Genomic DNA, 22,313 nt, shown 5'->3' with positions numbered 1-22,313 from the left:
AATTGCCCTGAAATTTTTCACATTCCCTAACAAGTAAGGCAATTTTGGTTAGTTATATTTCTTAAAAACATGTGATTGTATTGTTACATATTCATTTCTAGATTCCATCCGGACAGCCTGCAACAGATCCTGTAGGGCGACCTATCACTCATTCATCAGCTTTCAAGCAAGCAACAGGTATTTCAACATTGCTTCTTTAATGCTGTGAGTAAATTATTAGGGTTCTCACAATGCACTTCTCTTTGATATGAAAGGTCATAGGTGTAACTTGGCAAGGGCAATGGATGCACGTGCCCCTACGAAATCTTCAGATTTGTTAAAATTTATAAGTTAAGGGAAACCTTAACATTTTTGTTACCGCCTGGAACCTGACGAACAAAGAAATACAGTAGTAATATTCAGTGGTGTCTCGTGGCCTCAAATTTGGCCGGGGCTTATTTTTTAAAGAATTTAAAATATAATGACAATTCACATGAATTACAAAAAATAGGTATTTTTTCTTCTAGACTACAAAACTGGACTTACTTTTTTGAAAGAATTTAAAATGTAATGACAAATTACATGAATTACAAAAAAACGGGTATTTATCTTCTAAACTACAAAACTGGACTTATTTTTTTTAAGAATATAAATATAATGACAATTCACATGATTACAAAAGAAACAGGTATTGTTGTGAAACATACCTTTCTACGAACGTTGACTCCTGTTCTTCTGCTCAGCAAATTTTGTTATTACTTTTTCGTTGAAGCCCTCTATGTTTGAAATGTATTCTATCTCTATTGTAAGCAACAAGGCATTTGGTCTGTCTTGTCCCATTGCATTTCTTAAGCAGGTTTTAATACGCTTCAATGTGCTGAAACATCGTTCAGATTCAGTTGTTGCCACTGGAGTTATTAAAACTATGTTTGTCATTTTTACTGTTTTTGAAAAGGTACCCTCTAAATAATTTTTTTTAAAAAATGAATGCAATCTACTGATAGTTTGTTTTTCAACTCTTCACTACAATAAAGAACACGAAGTTACCTCTTCTATGAAGGGATAATAAATCTGGGAAGATGCCTCTGTTTAAAGATTGTTCTCTTTCATTATGTCCTCGTAGAGTAAGTTCATGTGGACCACAGAATTTTAAGCAATCGATAATTCTATTTAATATATGCCTATTTTTCCGGACAAATTCATTGTGTCTTGTAATTGACAGCCTATGTCCTTCATCAATTTGTGTTCGAACATCAACCCTGCCAAACTCACTCAAACATAGTGAAAGCCACCAAAACACTACAGAACAACACGCGAGATCGAACGCGACGCAGCAGAAGTAGCCCCGAATCAGCACTCAAATCCATTGCACTCTCCCCTCCTCTCTCTGCTAGCATGTGACCTTCACTGTAGCGTAGGTGGGTGTAGGCCATGCCTTCCTTTGCGATGAGCCCCGGAAAGCGATAATTGACATCAATGCCGCTAGGAGCGCTGTCGTATCCATTGCAACAGACTATGAATTTACGTGGGTAAAAATCGCCTTTTAAAAGACTGTATGATAGTTATGCGTTATGGTGATTGATAATTACGTGAATACGTCAGTTTTTCTTTAGGGACTAAGCCCCGGAAGCCCCAAGGGATGAGACGCCACTGGTAATATTTGTGTTGCCACAAATATAACAGTTATTTAGCAAAATGGTCCTGGACCCTACTTTTATGAGCGAAAAGTTTTGATTTGCCCCCGCCCCCTCCCCTGAGGCATTCATAAAATGGTTAGATATTTTCATAATACACCAATAAACCAGCCTCTGCAACAAGAGTGGTTAGCATAGCATGCTATGAATCTGGAGATCGTAGGTTTCAATATCTTCATGTGGTGGTGCCAGATTGAAAGTGTTTTGAAATTTAAGGCTTCCTTATGTTTTGTTTTTATTTTTTTATATTTTTACTTTTATTTTTCATTACTTTTCTGCCACTTTTGCCTAATCATGCCGAGGATGAGTGATGATATGTTGAAATTGATAAAGGGATGCTCACGAAGAACACCATTGGCCAGGCTGGGATTCATACCTGGTACCCCTGACATCATACCACACTGTGCTATCCTTATGTGTTGCATCCAAAATTTATTTTGAATTGTTAAGAGAAGATGGTTTACATCATAAAATATATTCTACAAAAATTAATTTAGTTTATTTTACTTTGCTTTTCTGTCATATTTAGGTAATCATGAAAAAAAAAAAATTAGTGTGGTGTAATTTTTAACTTTCATTCTATTTTATTAATAATCACTTTATTGGTGAAATGATATACCAACATGCTCATTTCAGCAATCAAAATTCAGTTTTGTGTGTATTGTGAAAGTGCCACAAGTATCTTGAAAATTAGTTTTTTCTTTCCTTTATTTTTCTGGGAACCAAATGATGAATTCCTCATAATTCAAAATTTATTTCTTTTTATTTAACATATAACATAACATTAAAAAGCTGGTTGTACAAGTACATAATCTTTAACTATGATTTTAATGTTATAGAAATATGCATTTATGGTTTATGTTAAGTTTGTTCTTGACACTGATATCAATTTATTTTCTTGCTTTTTTAGGTGAAGCAGTGTATTGTGATGACATGCCCCACTTTGAAAATGAACTTTACCTGAGTTTAGTTTTAAGCACAAAAGCTCATGCAAGGATTGTTAACATAGATACCTCAAAGCTTGAAGGAATGGAAGGAATCCATGGGTTCTTCACAGCAAAGGACATCCCTGCAGAGCAGAATGCTACTGGGCCTATAGTACAGGATGATGTTATATTTGCAACTGACAAGGTAAGTACACATGTTGAAATGCTTCAAAACTTATGATCGTAATAAAATGATGGCATTAGTGTGATGTATATGGCCTGCCAAGGCTCTGTCGAGTTTGTTTCCTGCCTAGGGACAACTCAGCAGTTAGCAAAGGTGGCTGTCCCCCGACAGGATATTTGTAAGGAATATATATTGCGGTTGGTGGAGAGGAAAAGGCAGTTTTTGTGATAGACCAGGGAAAGACGAATGAAGTTCATTGAACACGTGTGTGTTCTGAGTGTGTAAAAGCCTTAGGCAGAACACCATAGCCAATACACCAGGTATGTGTTTCCAGGGGTCATGCATACAAGTCCAATAAATCAGTTAAAAAGGTTTGAAACATTTGGGAGACTACTTGCACGATTTCATCTTCTGCTTGTATTGGTTTGATGCATAAGTTCGTAGCATTTGTGCTTGGTATGGCAACACTGCGGTGTTAGGAATTTTTGTTTATCATTTAATGTTCATCAATTGGAGTGGCATTGTTGTGCTTGTGAATGCATTGAATTTTACATATTTGAAGAAAGACTGTACTATTTATGGGTTAAAGAAGAATAAAAACATTTCTGACAGTCTTCTGTCTAACATAGGGACAAAGGCAGCAGAAGTGGCTCGAAACATTTGTTCCTTGTACGGGGAGAATGCCAACGGGGAAAGCAGGGCAAGAAAATGGTTCTGCCATTATAAAGAGGGCATTTTTGACTTAAGAGTTTCTCCACATTCAGGAAGACCATCGGAATGAAGACAGTTTAACTTTAATCCATGAGGATCCACATCAGTTGACTCGAGAATTAACAAATGTGATCAACTGTGACCATTCAACCATCGTGCAACATTTGCATTTCATGGGTAAGGTTCAGGATACTGCACAACCAAATCAGCGAGTAGGCCAGGAAGATAGCATCAAGTGCTGCAACACGATAATGCACGTCCACACTCCGCTAACATGACAAAAGCTTCTATCCAGGAGCTTGGTTGGGTAGTTATTCCACATCCTCCATGCTCCCCCTGGTCTTGCACCCTCGGATTGCTTGCTACCTTTTCAGCTCTCAATCCATCAAACTTCAAGGAAGCTTCCTTGGTGACAAAAATGCTCTTCCAACTTGGCTTGATGATGCTTTTAACCCCGAACCAGCTGATTTCTTCAGGCGTTGAATTGAAAAACTGCCCCAGCATTGATAGACAGTCATAGACAATGAAGGAAAATACAATGTGTCCACAATGAGACTCCAACATTTTGAAAGTCTATAACTTTTTCATTTCAGATTGTACAGCTGTGATTCCGGAAGAAGCAGAAGCAGAAACTCAAAAAGTTTATGTGGTAATGTTTTAGTGCGTGCAATAGCCGTAGTGGCGCTGCTACAATCGAATGTTTGAAAATGGAGATTCCAAACGAGCGTGCACAGGTTGTGTGGTGGCATGCATAAACAAAATCAGTTTGGTGTACTATAATTACTATACATAAAATGATAATGTAACTCATCAAGTTTTCAGTGTAACTCACAAAATTCAGTTCAGTGCACTTGTACATGGGTGCCTCGGTCGATTTCACGCAATGGGTTTACCACCACTGTGTCCTTTCAAAACATTGCCGGTTGCCAAAAACTGATCACATCACTTCTTGATAGTCTTGAATGTCGGAGGATCCTTATTGTACACACGACGAAAGTTTCATTGCACTTGAATAACTGATTTTGTTTCTGCATACCACCACACAACCTGTGCACGCTCGTTTGGAATCTCCATTTTTAAACAATCGATTGTTGCAGCGCCACTACGGCTATTCCGCGCACTAAAACGTTACCACATAAACGTTTTGAGTTTCTGCTTCTTCCGGAATCACAGCTGTACAATCTGAAATGAAAAAGTTATAGACATTCAAAATGTTGGAGTCTCATTGTGGACACGCTGTATATTACTGATTAATTTATGTCTTATGTTCATCTCAAATTAGTATCAAATAAAAATACTTTTGCCATAGTGAAATAAACTCCACAAACTTATGCATCAGTCAGTTCACTGCTGAAGTGAGAAACATTTCACTCTATGCTTTCACTTTCTTGGACTTAGGGTCGTCACAATAAAGCAATTCAAAATGTACAAATTGATACCATAGCTTAGAATTACATACTCATGATTCTGGAATTAATATCTTACACCTCAATATCAAGGTAAAATTAAGCTTAGCCTTGGCACTTCCGTGCAAATATTGCAGCTGTAGAAGTTATTCTGTTTTGTCTTTTTGTGCTTCTTCAGGTTACATGCCAAGGCCAGGTGATGGCAGCTGTTGTGGCTGATGACCAGCTTCTAGCCCAGAGAGCTGCAAAATTAGTGAAAGTGGAGTACGAAGACTTAAGTCCTCTAATTGTTACAATAGAGGTAATGTTCTTTATTTCTGAGCAAGATTTTTCTACAAATTAGGCCTGGATTTTACATAATTAATTTATGGAAATTATTGAAAGTTACACTAATATAGCTAACAAAACATGCAATAAAACAAACTATAGATATGCTAATAAACAATGTAAGGAAGGTTATCAGTTTACAAATATCCACAGTTTCAAAATCCATTTCATTATTGTTCTGTTCAAGCATTTGGATAGCTTAATCAAGCCAAATAAATATTCGTATTAACCTAACAGGCCTATTCTATTTCATTATTAGAGCTTTTTAAATTTTTATGACACGTTTCCATCAAGAATTTGTAGCATATTATGAAAGTATTAAAGTAAAGTAAAGTAATACTTTCAATTTATTTCCATAATTGTAAATCACAGGTTCTGAAATGATGCTAGTAACTTTTCTATAATTAAATTTTGTACAAAAATAAAATAAAATAGGTTAGTAACATCTGTACCTAAAATGTATGCTTTACTCATAAATTATGTATACTGGTTAAGGCAGATGACAAACAATATTCTATGAAAATAATGTGTTAGATGATTCAAATCTTTATTCAGAAGCAATGCATCATTCGTCACTCTCACATAACTCTTCTTCATTAACAACCTTCTTTCTGGTTGTTCTAATATTTTCTTTCTTCAAGTATATCATTGCATGTAATGTAATGCTTTTATATATATATATATATATATATATATATATATATATATATATATATATATATATATATATATATATATATATATATATAAAAATTGGTAAATGTTGACACCTCTGTGGCTAGCACAGTAGATTCAATTTTATCATATCATCACACATCCTCATCATTGCAATTAGCCAAAAGTGGAAGAAAAGAAACACTAAATGACAATTTTAAAAGAAATGTTGACAAATCTGTAATAATTCTTTCACTTTCAGGATGCCATCAAACATGAGTCATATTTCCATGACTTCAGTAAACATTTGAAGTACGGTGATGTGGAAGGAGCTTTTGCCACTGCAGATCACATACTGGAAGGGGAGACCAAAATCGGAGGACAGGAACATTTCTATCTGGAGACCCAGTGCTCCGTTGCAGTTCCGAAAGGCGAAGACGATGAGATGGAAATCTTTTCCTCATCACAAAATCCAACAGAAAATCAAGTAGGTTTTATTCCATTATTTTCTACTGCTAGATGAACATTTTGGTTCTATTTTAGTGATGATGCAATTGATTGTCGGTGTATAACTTTTACGTACCTGGTTGGAAGTAATATACTCCTGTAGCTAGTTGCAAAATCTGTAGCTGCAACTATGGCAACACTACATTTTAAAAAGACCTCGATGATGGCATGCTGGTAATGTTGTCACCTTGCAATCAGTGGGTTCTGGGTTTGATACCTAGTTGAGGCACATTGCACAGTAGTTCGGATCCTACTTTAAGGCGAAAAAAAATCATAAGATCCACACAAACGTAATATTTCAATTCCTATTTGAATTTCAGCACCTGATAGCAAAGGCTTTGGGAGTCTCAAGCAACAGGGTCGTGTGCAGAGTGAAGAGGCTCGGAGGAGGGTTCGGAGGCAAGGAAACACGCTTTGGCATCCTCTCGCTTCCAGTTGCAATTGCTGCCCAAAAGTAAGCAATAAATTTCCTGATAAATGTGTATTTTAACATGTGAACCCCAGGACTAAATATCTAGTTGCCTTGTAATTGTGGGGTCTCAGGTTCAAATCAACATTACATTTCTAGATAATTTGAGCATAATATTTAATCCTTTAAGTGGGTATGATCCATCATACCCACTTCTTTTACTATTGAGTTAGTTTGCATTTTTGCCATGAGATGACACTCTTCAGAAGCTGCAAGGGCTGGACCCTCCGATGTGTTGTGTTTGCAATGTTGTTTTAAGTATTCTGCATATTCTTATTGAATGTGCCAACTTTGTTTTCCTCAGACAGACTTCTAATCTTCGCAACTGTTTGTCATCCCTGTAGGGCGATGACAACAGTGTTTTATCAAATGTTTTTAGATTTTTGCAAAGAGCTGGCCTCTTCTATCATCTGTGAGGAAGCTTTTAATACATTCTGACTTTTTGATGTGTTGTGCTTGTTTTGTGCAGGTCTTTTTACAACCTTGCACTTTTAATTTTTCCCAAGGAGCTTTTTACATCCCTTGTTTTAACCTATTTGAGTCAGAATTTTAGGTAAGGGAACATTTCCCCACTTACATTGAAGGGTGCAAAATGGCCAAAAGTGCAGACGCACCCAAAACCTTTAATTCATTCATTCTTCAGAAGCTCCAGAGACTTAAAAGCCCTAGCAACTTGGAAGATACATGTTAACAGCACCAAACCTGACCTGCCTAACCTATCCATCTATACATATAATAGCTTAAATAAACAAAACTTAACTTGCCAAACCTATTTACATGCTTATTTATGCTATTATATGCCTATGTGGATAGGTTAGAGAGGCCATGTTTGGTGCTGTTAGCATATCTCTTCCAAGTTGCTAAGGCTATCACTAGCCGCTCGTGCTTCAGAGTATTTAACTTGGCATAATCACCACGAGATGAGGATACTGCTTCCACATTGACGCTGTGCCAGCTTTGTTTGTCTTGCACTTGGAGCCGAGGTGCATGCCAATTTAGGAGGTACGTAAGCAATATTCTTGATCGATCGATTGGATTAAATTGTTTTACGTTGCTTTCTGTTGTTTTTGGCTTTTGGCTAAATGTGATGATAATGATGAGTGATGATATGATGAAATCTTGCATTTTTCCAGCTCTATGCAGCAAAGGGAGTCTTCTATCTTCTTCAAGTTTAGAAGATACATTTTGGAGAGTGATAAGGACTTGTAATTTTTAAAATTCCACACAAAGGAAGAGATTTGGCATGTGCAAATTAACCACTTTAGGGGTTCGTATCCTGACTTTTTGTGGCTAATTTACATGTATATATCTTTAAAGTGCTTAGTGGCATTAGATTGAAACCTGTTTTGTGAGAAACTAATTTTGTTTCAGATTGAACCGTCCTGTAAGATGCATGCTGGATAGGGACGAAGATATGATCAGTACAGGCACGAGGCATCCGTTCTTGGGAAAGTACAAGGTTGGCTTCACAAAAGAGGGGAAAGTGACTGTCATACAAGTCCACATCTACAACAATGCTGGAAACACTGTGGATCTTTCACCAGCTGCAAGTATTTCCTTTTTTTTCTTATACATGAGGTTGGAATTACAACTAAATTAGTTTATTGTACGGGTGATTTTCCATATTTCCGGGTTGCAAATTTAATCGAGAATGGCAACTGCCTTTAGTAACAAAGGTTATGGTATCTTGGACGTATAACAATGCCTGTACACCACAAATTAGTTCAGTTTTACATTATTTCTGTAATTTTAGACACATACTAACTAAAAATTATTATGGACAGTAGAGATCAAACATTACTCTGGTATGTACAGTAGAGCGTCGATTATCCGAAGTAATTGGGGGACATGGGTGTTCGGAAAACTGGTTTGTTTGGATAATCGAACTGTACATGTTTGCACCGTGAGAAGCTCTTCTTGGGGGCGCGCAATCCTTCAAACTGCACGGAGCGGCACGCCTCAACTCTAAGCTGGCACAGCTGTTGCTGTGAACAGCTTTGATACTGCCGCTACTTCTACAGCCAGTGCCAAACCGACAGAAGTGTGCTGATTGTTGAAACACAGCGACTGGCGGCTTGGCCGGTCAGCAGCGCCTTATGAAGGCCCCATTAGAAGCAATATTCCGCCAGCGGTGGCTCAGTGCGGCGACTACTGTGGGAAACTTGGTTTGGGAGTGAGGGGGATGATGGACGGTAGGGTGGGAGAGTAACAGGTGCGAGCGAGTACACAGTTCGGTTAAGCGGTCGTTCGGTTGACCGACGTTCGGATAATCGACGCTCTACTGTAGAAATTTTCAGCGAAAAATGCAGGCTCAACCAGGACTCAAACCTGGGTCTCTGGCATACCGTGCCATAGCTCTAACCACTGAGCTACCGAGCTGGCCTGGCCTCGCCTGATTTTTCGCTATCACTGTTTTTCCACGCAGGTAAACAAAGGCAACAGATTCCGTTGTGGTAGCACTGGCAGAGACTATTCCACTCAGGTAAAACAGCGATAGCGAAAAATGAGGCGAGGCCAGGCTGGCTCGGTAGCTCAGTGGTTAGAGCAATGGCTGGAACAGTATGCCAGAGACCCGGGTTCGAGTCCTGGTCAAGCCTGTATTTTTCGCTGAAAATTTCTATGTAGTACATCTCCTGTGTATGCCTAATCTAAAACTACTCGGGTAGTCTTGTACATGAAGTTTTCAGTAATCAGATGATTTTAACCATTCCATATTGCTATAAATTGCATGTAATTAGTGCAAAAATTTTCCCATTTTTTAAATAAATATAAAGATCTCTTTCATGTACTCTGGTTTTGTAAATTAAATGTCTAAACTGAACAGAGTTAGTAACCAAACTTGTTGCCATCTTCTCGTTATATACTACATTAATAAGGAAGTTATTACTGTACTATTTAGTATCTTTATGGAATATATGCAATTTGATATTGGGTAGAATATCAGTTATTGATATTGGTAAATTATATATCAATACATATAATCCATCTGCATAATTTTAAAATTTTGTTATGTTTGTTATGAATATAAATGTGTAATTATGTCTGGTGTCTTTGTAAAATAAGTTTCTAGATACAATTCTAGATACAACGTCATCAGGATGTCCTGTTTAAATGCATTAATCAAGGATGAGAATGACTCAATTTTAATCTGTTTGCATTTTTTTGCTGTTACATTGGATCAATGCATTATCAGATACCAGCATTAGTAAATTTAATATTGTTATTGTATTGATATTGCTAAAATCTAGTATCACTTACCCAATAAGAAATAGGAGAAACAAATAAGATAATAATTTTTTTTTTCTTGTTTTGCAGGTATTAGAAAGAGCCATGTTCCACATCAACAATGCATATAAGATCCCTAATGTGGACTGCTATGGCTATTGTTGCAAGACTAACTTACCATCCAACACTGCCTTCCGAGGGTTTGGAGGACCTCAGGGAATGTTCTTTGCAGAAACCTTTATGAGGGACATTGCCCTGTACTTGGAGAAAGATCCCTTGGAGGTGAATATAAAGGATTTACAATTTTACATTCCTGGAATATACATTCACTCTTCATGGTCCATTCCAATTGAGCATACATTTTTTTTTTAAATTTGTATGTTTGGGGCCTTGTTTCTCTGAAAAACATAGTTTTCTGCAATTGTTGCTAACTTTATTCTTTTATGAATATCGTCATTTGTTTTTTTCTTAAATGAAAAATGGAGTTAGTTATTCATAGAGATATACTTCAAAGAGGTACGAACAATTGTTCTTGGGTTACCAGCCAGGTTAAGCCTATGTTGAAGAGAGAGCAATTATTGCGCTCGAAACGTGAAGCCAACATAGACTTAACCTGGGTGGTAACCCGAGAACACTTGTTTGAATCACGTCGCCAGGAAAGCTACAATTCCTATTATCAAAGAGGTCCTTCTTTTTTACTTGCTTAACGGTTATGCGAAGATAAGAAATTCACTCTATTAAATTTACGGTTCATATTTGCGTGCGGTTTCTGTTCTTGATCAATGTTGTCACCTTACCACTGTCACCATCTGCTTTCACACACAAAAAAGTACCTATTTAGAGAATAAATGTAATCACATCATTATGTAAAATATTTATGGATGAGATTATGTAATGATGACCAACAACAAGACTGACCTTGAGATTGTGTGGAGCTCACACTGTATGGAATGCTTGTTGCCCACCCAAGTGCAATCTAGTTGCTTAAGCTTCACTTGTATGAATAGCTTTGTAGTTCATTTGGTAGAGTGCTGACTTCAAATGCCAAGCTTCCAGTTTGTATTAGGGCTGAGCCGATGCCGATGTATATGTATCAGAAAGTACCAGTTGGAATTCATCTACCAATACCAGCCGATACTTTTCTGGGATTTTGATCTTTCATGGGGTCCGCAAAAATTCTGCGCGACACTTTCGCAGAGTCTAATTATCCTGGAAATTATGCAAAATGCAAACTTCCTTTTTATTTCGCAAAATTTTTGCAAGAAAAACTGTATTTTGTGATTACTTATCATCTATTTTAACATTCTGATGTAATTCTTGAATGTTCTAAAGCAAATTTCTTTATAAATTTATGCATATGAATTGAGAAGAATATTTACACACCAATATTGATCAATATTTTTAACAAATTTTAATTATTGCAATTTTCAAGCATCGGTATTTGTATCAGTTCAAAGTGGTATCAGCTCAGCTCTAGTTTTGATTCCTGTCAAGTCTTTTTAATGGTTTTAACCACAATAACTGTTCAATAAATGAGTAAGAAGCCTCTACACACGAGAAGTTGTTAGATTAGCAGTCTTTGTACTTTAAAGGTTAAGTTAAAATTGATATCCCCCACAAATATGAGTATATATCTTTACTTCCTCCTTTCTGTCTATGTATTTGTTTCAAAACATTTTCCATATTTTCTCCATTCCAGATCTGCAGGCTGAACCTATGCCAGGAAGGAGACGTTACTCACTACACCCAGAAACTTGAATACTGCAATATACAAAAGTGCTGGGACGAGTGCTTGGAGAAGTCAAAGTGCCGTGAAAGAAAAGCTCAGATAGATTCATTCAACAGGCAAGTTGTTCGTGTTTAAGATGGTGATAGTTAAGAGCCATGGTGGTCTAGTCGTCAGAGCATCTGACTGCCATGTGGGAGATTCTCGCGGTGGGTGGTCTAAGGTCAGAATATTTCTGGGCTTGTCCCCACATACGAACGGGTACCCAAAAAAATACCGGATTAGCGCTGCGCTGGGCGGAGCTTCCGTAGTATTATTTTTTTCCGCTAGGCAAGCATCGAGCAACTTGTTGTGAGTTCAGTGCACCCAGTGGCTTCGCCGGGGAAGGTTGTCTCTGGTCACGGTGATTTTTTTCATGAAAGCATTTTCGCTCACACCTCATTTTTTGTGATGACCGATGTGAGAGAACAGGGTGCTGCTGTGAAATTTTGTTTCCTGCTCGGGGAAAAAATGCCGCAGAAACTGTTGCGACGTTGAGCACAGCTTACAAGGATAGCGCTATGGGGAAAACTCAAGTGTACGAATGGTTTTCTCGCTTCAAAAAAGGTGACATGTCGATTGATGACAAACCTCGTTCTGGACGTCCATCAACTTCCAGAACGGACGAAAATGTCGACAAAAGAACTGGGGACGTTATCTGGACTATCTTGGAGGGTTCATTATCTGGACTATCTTGGAGCTCGGTTCAGCAAATTTTAACGGAAGATTTGGGAAAGAAAAGATGCACACAGCCATCTCAGTGCACAAGTTTTTGGCAAAAAACAGCATGACACTCTTGCCCCACACCCCTTACTCACCTGACCTTGCTCCATGCGACTTTTTTTTTTTGTTTCCCCGAATGAAGAGGGACATGAAGGGACAGCGATTTGACAACGTAGAAGAGGTGAAGAAAAAAACGAGGAAGGAGTTGTCAGCCATCACAACAGACCAGTTCAAAAAATGTTTCCAAGAATGGAATCGCAGATTGGACAAATGTATTAAGTGTCATGGAGAGCACTTTGAAGGTGATAAGGTTGTTTGGACAAATTTATTAAGTGTCATGGAGAGCACTTTGAAGGTGATACGGTTGTTTTGTCAAAAAAAAAAAAAAAAAAGCTTTTAAAAATAAATCAATTTTTTTGGGTACACCCTCGTAAAGTGGCTCTGGGGCTCAGCCAGCCTTAAAGCAATGGGTACCTGGGGGCAACCTTGGGACAGTAAAGGTGGACAGAGCATGGTACTGATCACATCACCTCCAAAATGACTGAGATCGAGAATGCGTGGCATCCTACCCCACATCCTCTAAATGTGCCTTCATGGCATGGTACTATATGCACGGGGAACTTTACCTTTTACCTACCTTTACCTGATAGTTAGCGAAAACTTGGTGAGGAAGGAGAAAGAATCACACTCTTGTGAGATGGAAATTTTTGGGGGGGACAAAATTTCATAGTTTACCTACCAATTCTACACATCTTCACACAAAATAAGGGAGATGGTTTCGTTTGATTGACTTATTTATTTTTAGTTATGGTTAGTAGATGTTTAGCATCTACTTCATGATTTAACAACTTCCACAAGAATACTATTTCCTGTAGCAAACATGAAAGTGAACCGTACTTTTTCTATCTTTAGTCTCTTAATTTCAACTACAATGAAAGGTTTTGAATGTGCTTTTCGATTTTTTTTTCAGTTTTAGTATTGGATGATTTCATGCACGATTAGTTTCACTTGCATGTGTTCCTGTGCTACGACTGACTCGATAATTGTAAAATACTGCCAGTTTTCGTTGTTACAGCTTACGTATTTAAAAAATTTAATTTTTAAAAAATGAAATCAAATTATCCACAAACAAAAATCAATAACTGCGTGTTTATCCAGTGGTGGGGGGGGGATGATGAACAATTCTTTTGGGGATTTTCATGAAGGACTTGGGGGGGATGGGCACCCCTGAATCCAACAAACACAATTTTACACAAAAATTCGTGTTCAGTGAGCCCCTGTGACCCCTGCAATAAACTGAAGTAATCGTCATCATCCTTCGCAGTTTCCTGCCTCTGACTGAAGTAAATACAAAAATTCTAAAATGTTGAAAAAATACAGTATTTAATCATAAAATAAAAAAATTGTATTATTCAATACTATGAAAATCAGGATTGGTGCTGATATTTACTTTAGTTTAGCAGTATGCTACGTAAATATTTTTGGATTGTAGGTACCCTGTATAGATATGTATGCAATGAACTGGTAACATGCATTAATTAAGGAATCAAAAGGACAATTCTGGGTCTTTTGACATCATTTGCAATTTTATATTGGTCAAATATCAATATTGATAAATTTTATATCGGTACCTTGTTATCAGCAAAAAGCTCATGTCTTACTTACTCTCTAGTATTCTTAAACCCAAAGGTTTATGGTTGCAGCAACACAATCCTTCCATCTGTTTCTATCCTGGACAAGATCAATCCAATCTTTTCCATCCTTAATAATTTCATTTAGGTCCATCTCAACGTCATCCCTCCATCTTTGTATTGGGCTTCCTACTGGTTTCTTACCATCTGGTTTCCCAACAAGAATCCTGTAAACTCTTCCTCTCTCGTTAGTGCCATATGGCCTGCCCATCTAAGTCTTAAAATATTCATATCAGTATCTAAAAATAGACTTCAAATTAAACATTAAATTTGCATTTATATTATCGCTTGGACCACTAATCTGTTCGATTTGTTGTTTTAGAGAACACCGTTGGAAGAAGAAGGGCTTATCTGTTGTTCCCACGATGTTCGGAATTTCATTTACAATCAAATTCATGAACCAGGCTGGTGCTCTGGTGCATGTGTATACGGATGGATCTGTGCTTCTGAGCCATGGAGGGACAGAAATGGGACAGGGGCTTCATACTAAAATGATCCAGGTATGTATATTGTACATATTTAAGTAATAAGCCTTGATTTATATAAAGGGGTAATACAAGCGGGAGAAGATTTAATCTCATCGCATGGTTGCCAGGTTCATGTAAGTAACACTATTTTCATGAAAATTTCCAAGGTTTTTTTTTATTGTTTTCAGTAATTGCATGATGTATACAGTTTCGAAGCATGCCTTTTGTGGCACTGAAACACCAGAAGTGTTGCCAATGCACAGTCTTAATTTCTAAAAACAACGCTTTTCCTTGCTCCCCCTTAAAGATGCCTCATCCGATTGGCTATCGGTAGAAATGAACATTTCTTTTTTCACTGCCATACATGCCGAGCTAATCCACCTAACCAAACTGAAAATTACCGACAGACACATGTCTGTACATGTGTGTTATGTGCCATTTTTGATGCTTTGTAAAAAATTTCATTTACACTTCCCATTACATCTGGCAACACTGCGTGGACGCTAATGAAATCCAATCATTGTTCCCAGTCAGTGGTGGCGATTAGGGGGGCGAGGGGGGCAATTGCCCCACTTTTTTGCCACTTTCCACCCGCACTATGCTAAACCTTATCTGCAAAGGGAAATATACTGTCTTTGCCCCCCAGTTTTGGCACTTTGCCCCCCCCCCCCCACACCCAGTTTTGGAAACCAATCGCCGCCACTGTTCCCAAGTTTAAAAATATATACATGAACAAGGCTTCAATTTGGTATAAGGATTATATGTATAAGACTTTCGGTTCAAAAGTACTATCCCCAACTCTGGGTTGCGTTGTAAATGGAACACCCTGTAGTAGCATGGAGCCGATTCTGATGCCAATGTATCAATTTTGGAAAGTATTGGCTTAAATCTATTTACAGTTACCAGGTGATACCTTTTCGGCATTTTGGTCTTTCACAGTCTCTGCAAAAGTATGGTTGAACATTTTTGAAATTATCCTTGAGTAACCTCTGTGCAGGAGTGGTTAGCACAACATGCTACCTGGACATGAGTGTTCTTTGTGAGTGTCCCTTCATCAAATCCATCATATAACTCATCTTCATCAGTTAACCATCCTGAAAATTAAGTAAAATTCAAAATTTTCATTTATTTTGTACCACTATTGGGCAGAAAATTGGATATTGTGATTACAAAACAGGTATTTTAATATTCTGATGTAATTTTTGAATATTTTAAAGCAAAACTTGTGGTAAATTGATTCCTCAGCTCTAGCACTGTTCCAATATTAATACTGATTCATTGATATCTGGCAACATGATTTATATTGATAATAACATAATATCTAATGTAATAGCTAGGGCTATGATATTGATGACCTTAAAATTGCCAAAAAATTACCTTTAAAAAATGCATTTATGACCTAATACATGCAAGAAAATGGCCTATAAATTTAGAAAAATGACCTAAAAATTCTGAAAGATTTGTAAAACAAATTTATAAACTACCAAGAGAAATACAAATTAACGTTACAGTATCTATCACACTTTCATTGCGTATGGTAGTACAAGTAAGAAAGTTCACTTTTTGTCATCTTTTACACTTTAAATACTGAGTTGCAGTACACAATGAAAATCATATGCAAATTTTCAAAAGTGAATGATTGTCGGTTTTCGGACGAGAACATTGTACACAGAAAAAATTCTCTCTACTTCCACCAACACAAGAGGAGTGTACTTGAAATGAACAATATCACTTGCTGTTAAGTCACTTTCAATTCCATAGAGTGCGAATTGCTTCCCGATACAGAGCACAATACTTTGTACCCCTTGTTTTTTTTTAACAATAATCCATCTGGCGACAATGTATTAAAAAAGGAAATTTAAAAATTGTACTTACGTCTGTGAGTATATTGTTCCTAATGTAGAACGACGTTTCAGAGATTGACTATCTCTTTCTTCAGGTTCATATAGAGAACAAACATATAGGAACAATATACTCACAGACGTAAGTACAATTTTTAAATTTCCTTTTTTATATTTTGGATTGTGAGTAACACGCGACTAACCTACAAAATGCGACAATGTATTAACTGATGGAGGGGGAAATCACATTGTTTGAGCTGAATTGTTAGACAACAGCTTGTATCAACAATACGGCACAGAATTTCTTTGTTTTTTTCGAAAACAGTCGTTCAGAACTGCGCTGAAGGCAATGAGACAAGAGTCGGGAACACCTCTGCTTCAAAGGGTTACATTTGCATGTAAAATGCCCCTTCTTTCACCAAAATGTAGAAAAATGCATAAGATGACTTTTAAAAGGCTGAAAAATTACTTAAACGGTTTAAAAAGTTTAAAAAATGACCTTTACTCCAAAAAGGGTAAGAAAAAAAATGCAAAAATGCCCTAACATAAGTATCCCAATTAATTCACTTACATGTAAAACACGTTCCTATCTACTTATGAAATGTTTCTGCCTTACCAAAAGAAAAAGAAGATGCATTTGCATCAAAACCCTAGCTCTAACTCTTGGCGCAACAGCCCTTGAGGGCCAGTTCCTACCTGCCAGCCTCACTCCTACTACTGTGATTCAGATCTTAGAATTGTCTGTGCTATTCTTTTTTAGGTTGCAAGCAGAGTTCTTGGAATACCTCACTCGTACATCCACATAGCAGACACCTCAACAGACAAAGTTCCAAACACCTCTGCAACCGCAGCCAGTGTGGGGTCAGATATAAATGGAATGGCCGTACTGGTGTGTATCTTGAGTTTTATAAATTCTTACGATGGATTGAGTTATGTAAGGTTTAAGAAATAAAATTACATCACAAGAATTCAATGTGTGTTCAGTAATATAAAAGTACAGTAGACTCGCGATTAACCAAGGCTCTGGGTTAACCAAGGGAGTGGTTGGAAAACATCACGCTTCATAACGCACCCTCTGTTTGTTTACTAGTAAGTTGGAGTCAAGTCACGGTCCACGCTGCACGTGTTCGTTACATTGTCGGTGTATCTGATTGTTACGGTGGTGTTTAAATCTGCGTATAGGCCTATTCTAAGCCAGTAATGTAGTATGTGTGGCAAACTGAAAAGGTGTGTCCAATAAACTGTGAAAGACTTCGCATTTATGTTGTACTAGTAATAAATAATTACTATACAGTTTTAAGTGTTGTTTAATCATTTATGACCTATTAGCACATTATCTCTGTATTATCGAAGTTTTTCCATATCCGAGGTAGTCTCAGTCCCAATTAGCTTGGATAATCACAAGTCTACCGTATCATAAAATAATACCTTATCTCCAAATAGTGCTTTCAAATCCAGATGAAGGGCCTTGCTGATGGTGCAGTGGTAGCGTCGTCATCTTGTAATCAAGGGGTCCCAGGTTCGATACCCGGTGGATGCACATAATGGTTCGGATCCTACTTTAGTATAGGTCCAGTCCCGATTAGCCTTGCCGTGCATAAAGTGGAAAAAACCAACTCAATCAATCAAATCCAGATGGGAAGATAGATTTTGATATTCATCCAAATTCCATGTGAGAGTTGAATTATTGAAGATATTAAAATCAAGATTTTTAACATGCTTCTATTTTTAACATGTTGCTAGGGATGTGTGAGAGATGGAAAATTGTTATTTGAGACAGCAGGAGGATGGGGGAAATTTGCCATTTCCCGACTAAAGTTGGGAAATGTTCGACATTTCCCAACATTGTGAAAATATTGAATTCAACACATTTTTTTGCCCTCAAATGATAGTTTTCACATTTCTGGAATTAAAAGGGCTATTTTCAAGAAATGTCAAACATATAGTGCAAAAATTATCGAGATCCTGAAAAGTTAGGAAATCATTTCCCGAGGTTCAGATCAGGGTGGGAAATTTTTTTCCTGCTCCTGATACCAACTTTGTGGGATCCCGTGCATCCATGCATGTTACAAACACTGTGTATCCTCAGAAATTGAATGTAATTTTCAAAATGATGGGTGGGTGGTTGGGTGGATCTTGGTGGAATATTATAAAAAGAAAAGTTTTACATTTCAAGTGTTGCCCACGAATGCTCCATTAATGTGGTAAGAAGCAACACAAAATTATAAAATATTAAAAGTTGTGGTTGCTATTGTTAGTTACACCAGTAAAATTATTGTGTTTTTGTTTTTCAAAGTACAGGTGTATCACTATCAGTTGAATTGTCTTGATACTAAGTTGCTTTATGTTCCAGAATGCTTGCCAAAAACTAATGGCTCGGCTTGAGCCATTCCAAACAGTAAATCCTAAAGGCAAATGGGAGGATTGGATAAAAGCAGCCTACATGGACAGGGTCAGTCTCTCTGCTACAGGATTTTACAGGTAACTGCAATGGATTCTATTACAATATTTGTGGCAGTATTATATATATATATATATATATATATATATATATATATATATATATATATATAATTACAAACCGGGTGGTCCAAATATCCTGGAACAGTCGCATATCGTGAGAAATACACATCAAATCGGAAAACGAAAAAATACGTGTTTAATAAGTGAAAGAAAGCTATTCAATGATATCACACTTGATTCCCCACCCCCGCCCCCTGGGTGTGGGGCAGGGGGCAACTGTGAAATTTTAAATGGGAATCCCCATGTTGTATTGTAGAATCGGAAAGAGGACTTCATTCTGGGTCCAACGAGCTATCAACCATCCTCCTAGCTCAATTAGGGACAGAGATATGGCAATTTTAAATTTTTGCCCCCCCCAAAGAAAAGTGAAAATTTCATAAAACCCAAAAAATTTCAAAGGGACGCTCTGCCCCTAATTTAGCTAGAGTGAAAGCAATTGCAGATTTGGAATTAACTCCTTTCAATGGAGTATATCACCATATATTCGTTACTAATTGAGCTAGGAGGATGATTGATAGCTCGTTGGACTCGGAATGATCCTCTTTCTGATTCTACAATACAAAATGGGGGTTTCCATTTAAAATTTCACAGTTACCCCTGCCCCACACCCAGGGGGCGGGGGTAGGTAATCCAGTGTGATATCATTGAATAGCTTTCTTTCACTTATTAAACACGTATTTTTTCGTTTTCCAATTCGATGTGTATTTCTCATATGTGACCGTTCCGGGACTTTTGGACCACCCAGCATAATTTTGCAAATATGGTTTGCTCACAAATGGGAATCCATTTTCACAAAACAGTCTTAAAAGGAGTATAATGAAGTTCAAGTTCTGTAAATAACATAATATTATTTAATGTTAATATGCACAACCAGGCACGTAGCCAGAGGGAGGGCTAAGGGGGCTGAAACTCCCTCTAAAATCCTATAAATATCTAATTTAAGTAGTGTATAGTGGTAATTAATTTTACTTACTTAGCAGGATTAAACATCTTGTATAAAAAGCTGTAGATCTAATATACTGAGAAATTCATCTCCTCAGCTTTTACCCCCCACTTTTTCGGCTTTAGATGGTGGCTGCTGGTTAGGGATGAGCCCCTCCTGAAATAACATACTGGCTATGGGCCTGTGCACAGCACACAAATTGAAACTAAAAATATTTTTCAATGTTTCATAAATGACTTTTCTGTATCATCAGGGACTGATGTGTGATAAATTCCATTCCTTGTGAGGTATTAATTATGTTTCGAATTGATCTAATTTGTAATATTATCCCTTTTGTAACAAGATGATTACTTCGTATTACCACTTCCGTTTGAGATGATCGGTTCCAAAGGAATGGATTTGATGACTGCATGATGTGAATCTCATTTTGCAAACAAGAAGTTTGTGAAACGGCGAGAACATTTTGTTTCAATTTACATGCTGTATATTACAGTATTGTATATAAATTGACTCTTTCAGTGTAGCTAGCAGGTACATTCTCTTACTTTCAGAACACCCAACATTGGTTATGATTTCCAAAGTAACACTGGAATTCCCTTCAGCTACTTTACCTATGGAGTCGCCTGCTCGGAAGTGGAAATAGATTGCCTCACAGGAGACCATGAGGTGAGACTTCCAGATGTAATCGAAATGTATGAATTCATAAGGACTCAATTTCTCTTAAAGTGGCACATCACTAGGGTGTGCCTGGTGTAGTATTTCCTTTACAGGGTGATTCAAAAGTCCCTTAAAACAGTTTAGGCCTAGGGAGAACCATATTTGTGTGTTCCAAATTAACATCCGCCATATTGGTGGATGCCATATTGAATTCAACTCAATTTTTTTTGAATGGGAAGGGGGTGAAGTGATATATCAAATCAGGCTAGAATTTCACGAGAAATGCAATGGTGAAGGTTTTTTTAAACCTATCTTTAATCGGGAAAATGTTACGTGTTAGGAGCACCTGTTTTCACACCTGGAAAATGAGACAAAAATTACAATCATGCAGTCATAACTTTTATCCGATTGCAGGTAGGTTGAAAAACCCTTCACAATTGCATTTCTCGTGAAATTCTAGCTTGAATTGAAAATTCACATCACCCCCTTCCGATAAAATAAAAAAAAACTAGTTGAATCCAATATGGTGGATGCCTTCTTGGAACACACCAATATGGTTCCCCTCTAGTACCCAGCCTAACTTTTTATTTACATTTTATAGAATGGGGGGTTAAGGGACTTTTGAATCACCCTGTATTTTGATTTTCAGTCAGTGGTAGCTTATTAGTGCTTTAGTGCCTTTTTTTGTAAAGGTGGGAAACAAATTAATATTAATAGTTCTCTCTTTGTCCATTTGTGTGTATTACAGAAAGACTATAAATTACAAAAACATCAACTACTTATTTGTCTACATTTTTCTTTCATAACCTTAATGTTTTTGCCTCATAATCAAGGGGTTCTGGGTTCAATTCTCATGGATGCACATTCACAATAGCTCAGATTCATTTTTAAGTTTAGGCCTAGTCTCAACTAACCTATCGGAGTTTTAAGTGGACTTAAAACAAATTCATTTCATAACCAGATACATAATTTTTATGTGCTTTTGTATTTTTTTCAGGTTCTACGCACAGACATCGTAATGGATCTAGGCGAGAGCTTGAACCCTGCGATTGACATTGGGCAGATTGAAGGAGGTTTCATCCAAGGGTATGGGTTGTTTACCCTCGAAGAGATCGTGTACTCTCCTACGGGAACTCTCTACAGCAGAGGACCTGGAATGTACAAGATTCCAGGATTTGCAGACATTCCAAAAGAATTTAATGTTTCCCTTCTACGGGGAGCTCCGAATCCACGAGCTGTCTTCTCATCAAAGGTATGCAGATGCAATATCTCCTCCATCCTCTTCTTTCAATCCCTATTTGCTTGTGTTTTGCGTTGATTTGATGTGGAATGACCCACCAAAAATGCAACATGCATTACTATACCCTGTCTCAACTATCTGTGGAGCAAGGCTGCGCATAGCATCAGAGAAGGAGAGAATTCGAGTGGGCAGAGCTAAGCACGCGTTGCTGGGAAGGCTGGTAACTGCAGTCACCCCACCCTCTACGCAATCCCGTTCCTCTCGCATGTTCATTGGTGGAGTCGTCTTGCATCACTACTTGCGCAGAGACTTGTTTTCGTTCGCCTGCTCCAGAGATCACCGGAACAGAGTATACATAGGACTGTGAAATTATTTGGATAG

The 22,313-nt window shown here is 37.5% G+C and overlaps 1 protein-coding gene across 1 annotated transcript in view; it reads left to right on the top strand.

The window, feature by feature from the left end:
* Positions 1 to 22,313, top strand: part of LOC146000193 (xanthine dehydrogenase-like) — an 86,047-nt gene that overhangs the window by 55,223 nt on the left and 8,511 nt on the right. The window contains exons 14-26 of the mRNA XM_083137569.1: positions 102 to 177; positions 2,584 to 2,804; positions 5,079 to 5,201; positions 6,144 to 6,368; positions 6,709 to 6,842; positions 8,229 to 8,403; positions 10,173 to 10,364; positions 11,782 to 11,927; positions 14,584 to 14,761; positions 17,330 to 17,458; positions 18,923 to 19,050; positions 20,587 to 20,701; positions 21,690 to 21,944. Coding sequence (XP_082993695.1) covers positions 102 to 177; positions 2,584 to 2,804; positions 5,079 to 5,201; positions 6,144 to 6,368; positions 6,709 to 6,842; positions 8,229 to 8,403; positions 10,173 to 10,364; positions 11,782 to 11,927; positions 14,584 to 14,761; positions 17,330 to 17,458; positions 18,923 to 19,050; positions 20,587 to 20,701; positions 21,690 to 21,944 — 2,097 coding nt within the window. The remainder of the gene's footprint in view (positions 1 to 101; positions 178 to 2,583; positions 2,805 to 5,078; positions 5,202 to 6,143; positions 6,369 to 6,708; positions 6,843 to 8,228; positions 8,404 to 10,172; positions 10,365 to 11,781; positions 11,928 to 14,583; positions 14,762 to 17,329; positions 17,459 to 18,922; positions 19,051 to 20,586; positions 20,702 to 21,689; positions 21,945 to 22,313) is intronic.

Source organism: Lepisma saccharinum, chromosome 16 (genome assembly GCF_977018435.1).
Source record: "Lepisma saccharinum chromosome 16, izLepSacc3.1, whole genome shotgun sequence".
In the NCBI taxonomy this organism is placed as follows: domain Eukaryota; kingdom Metazoa; phylum Arthropoda; class Insecta; order Zygentoma; family Lepismatidae; genus Lepisma; species Lepisma saccharinum.
This window is presented reverse-complemented; position numbering and strand designations above follow the sequence as displayed.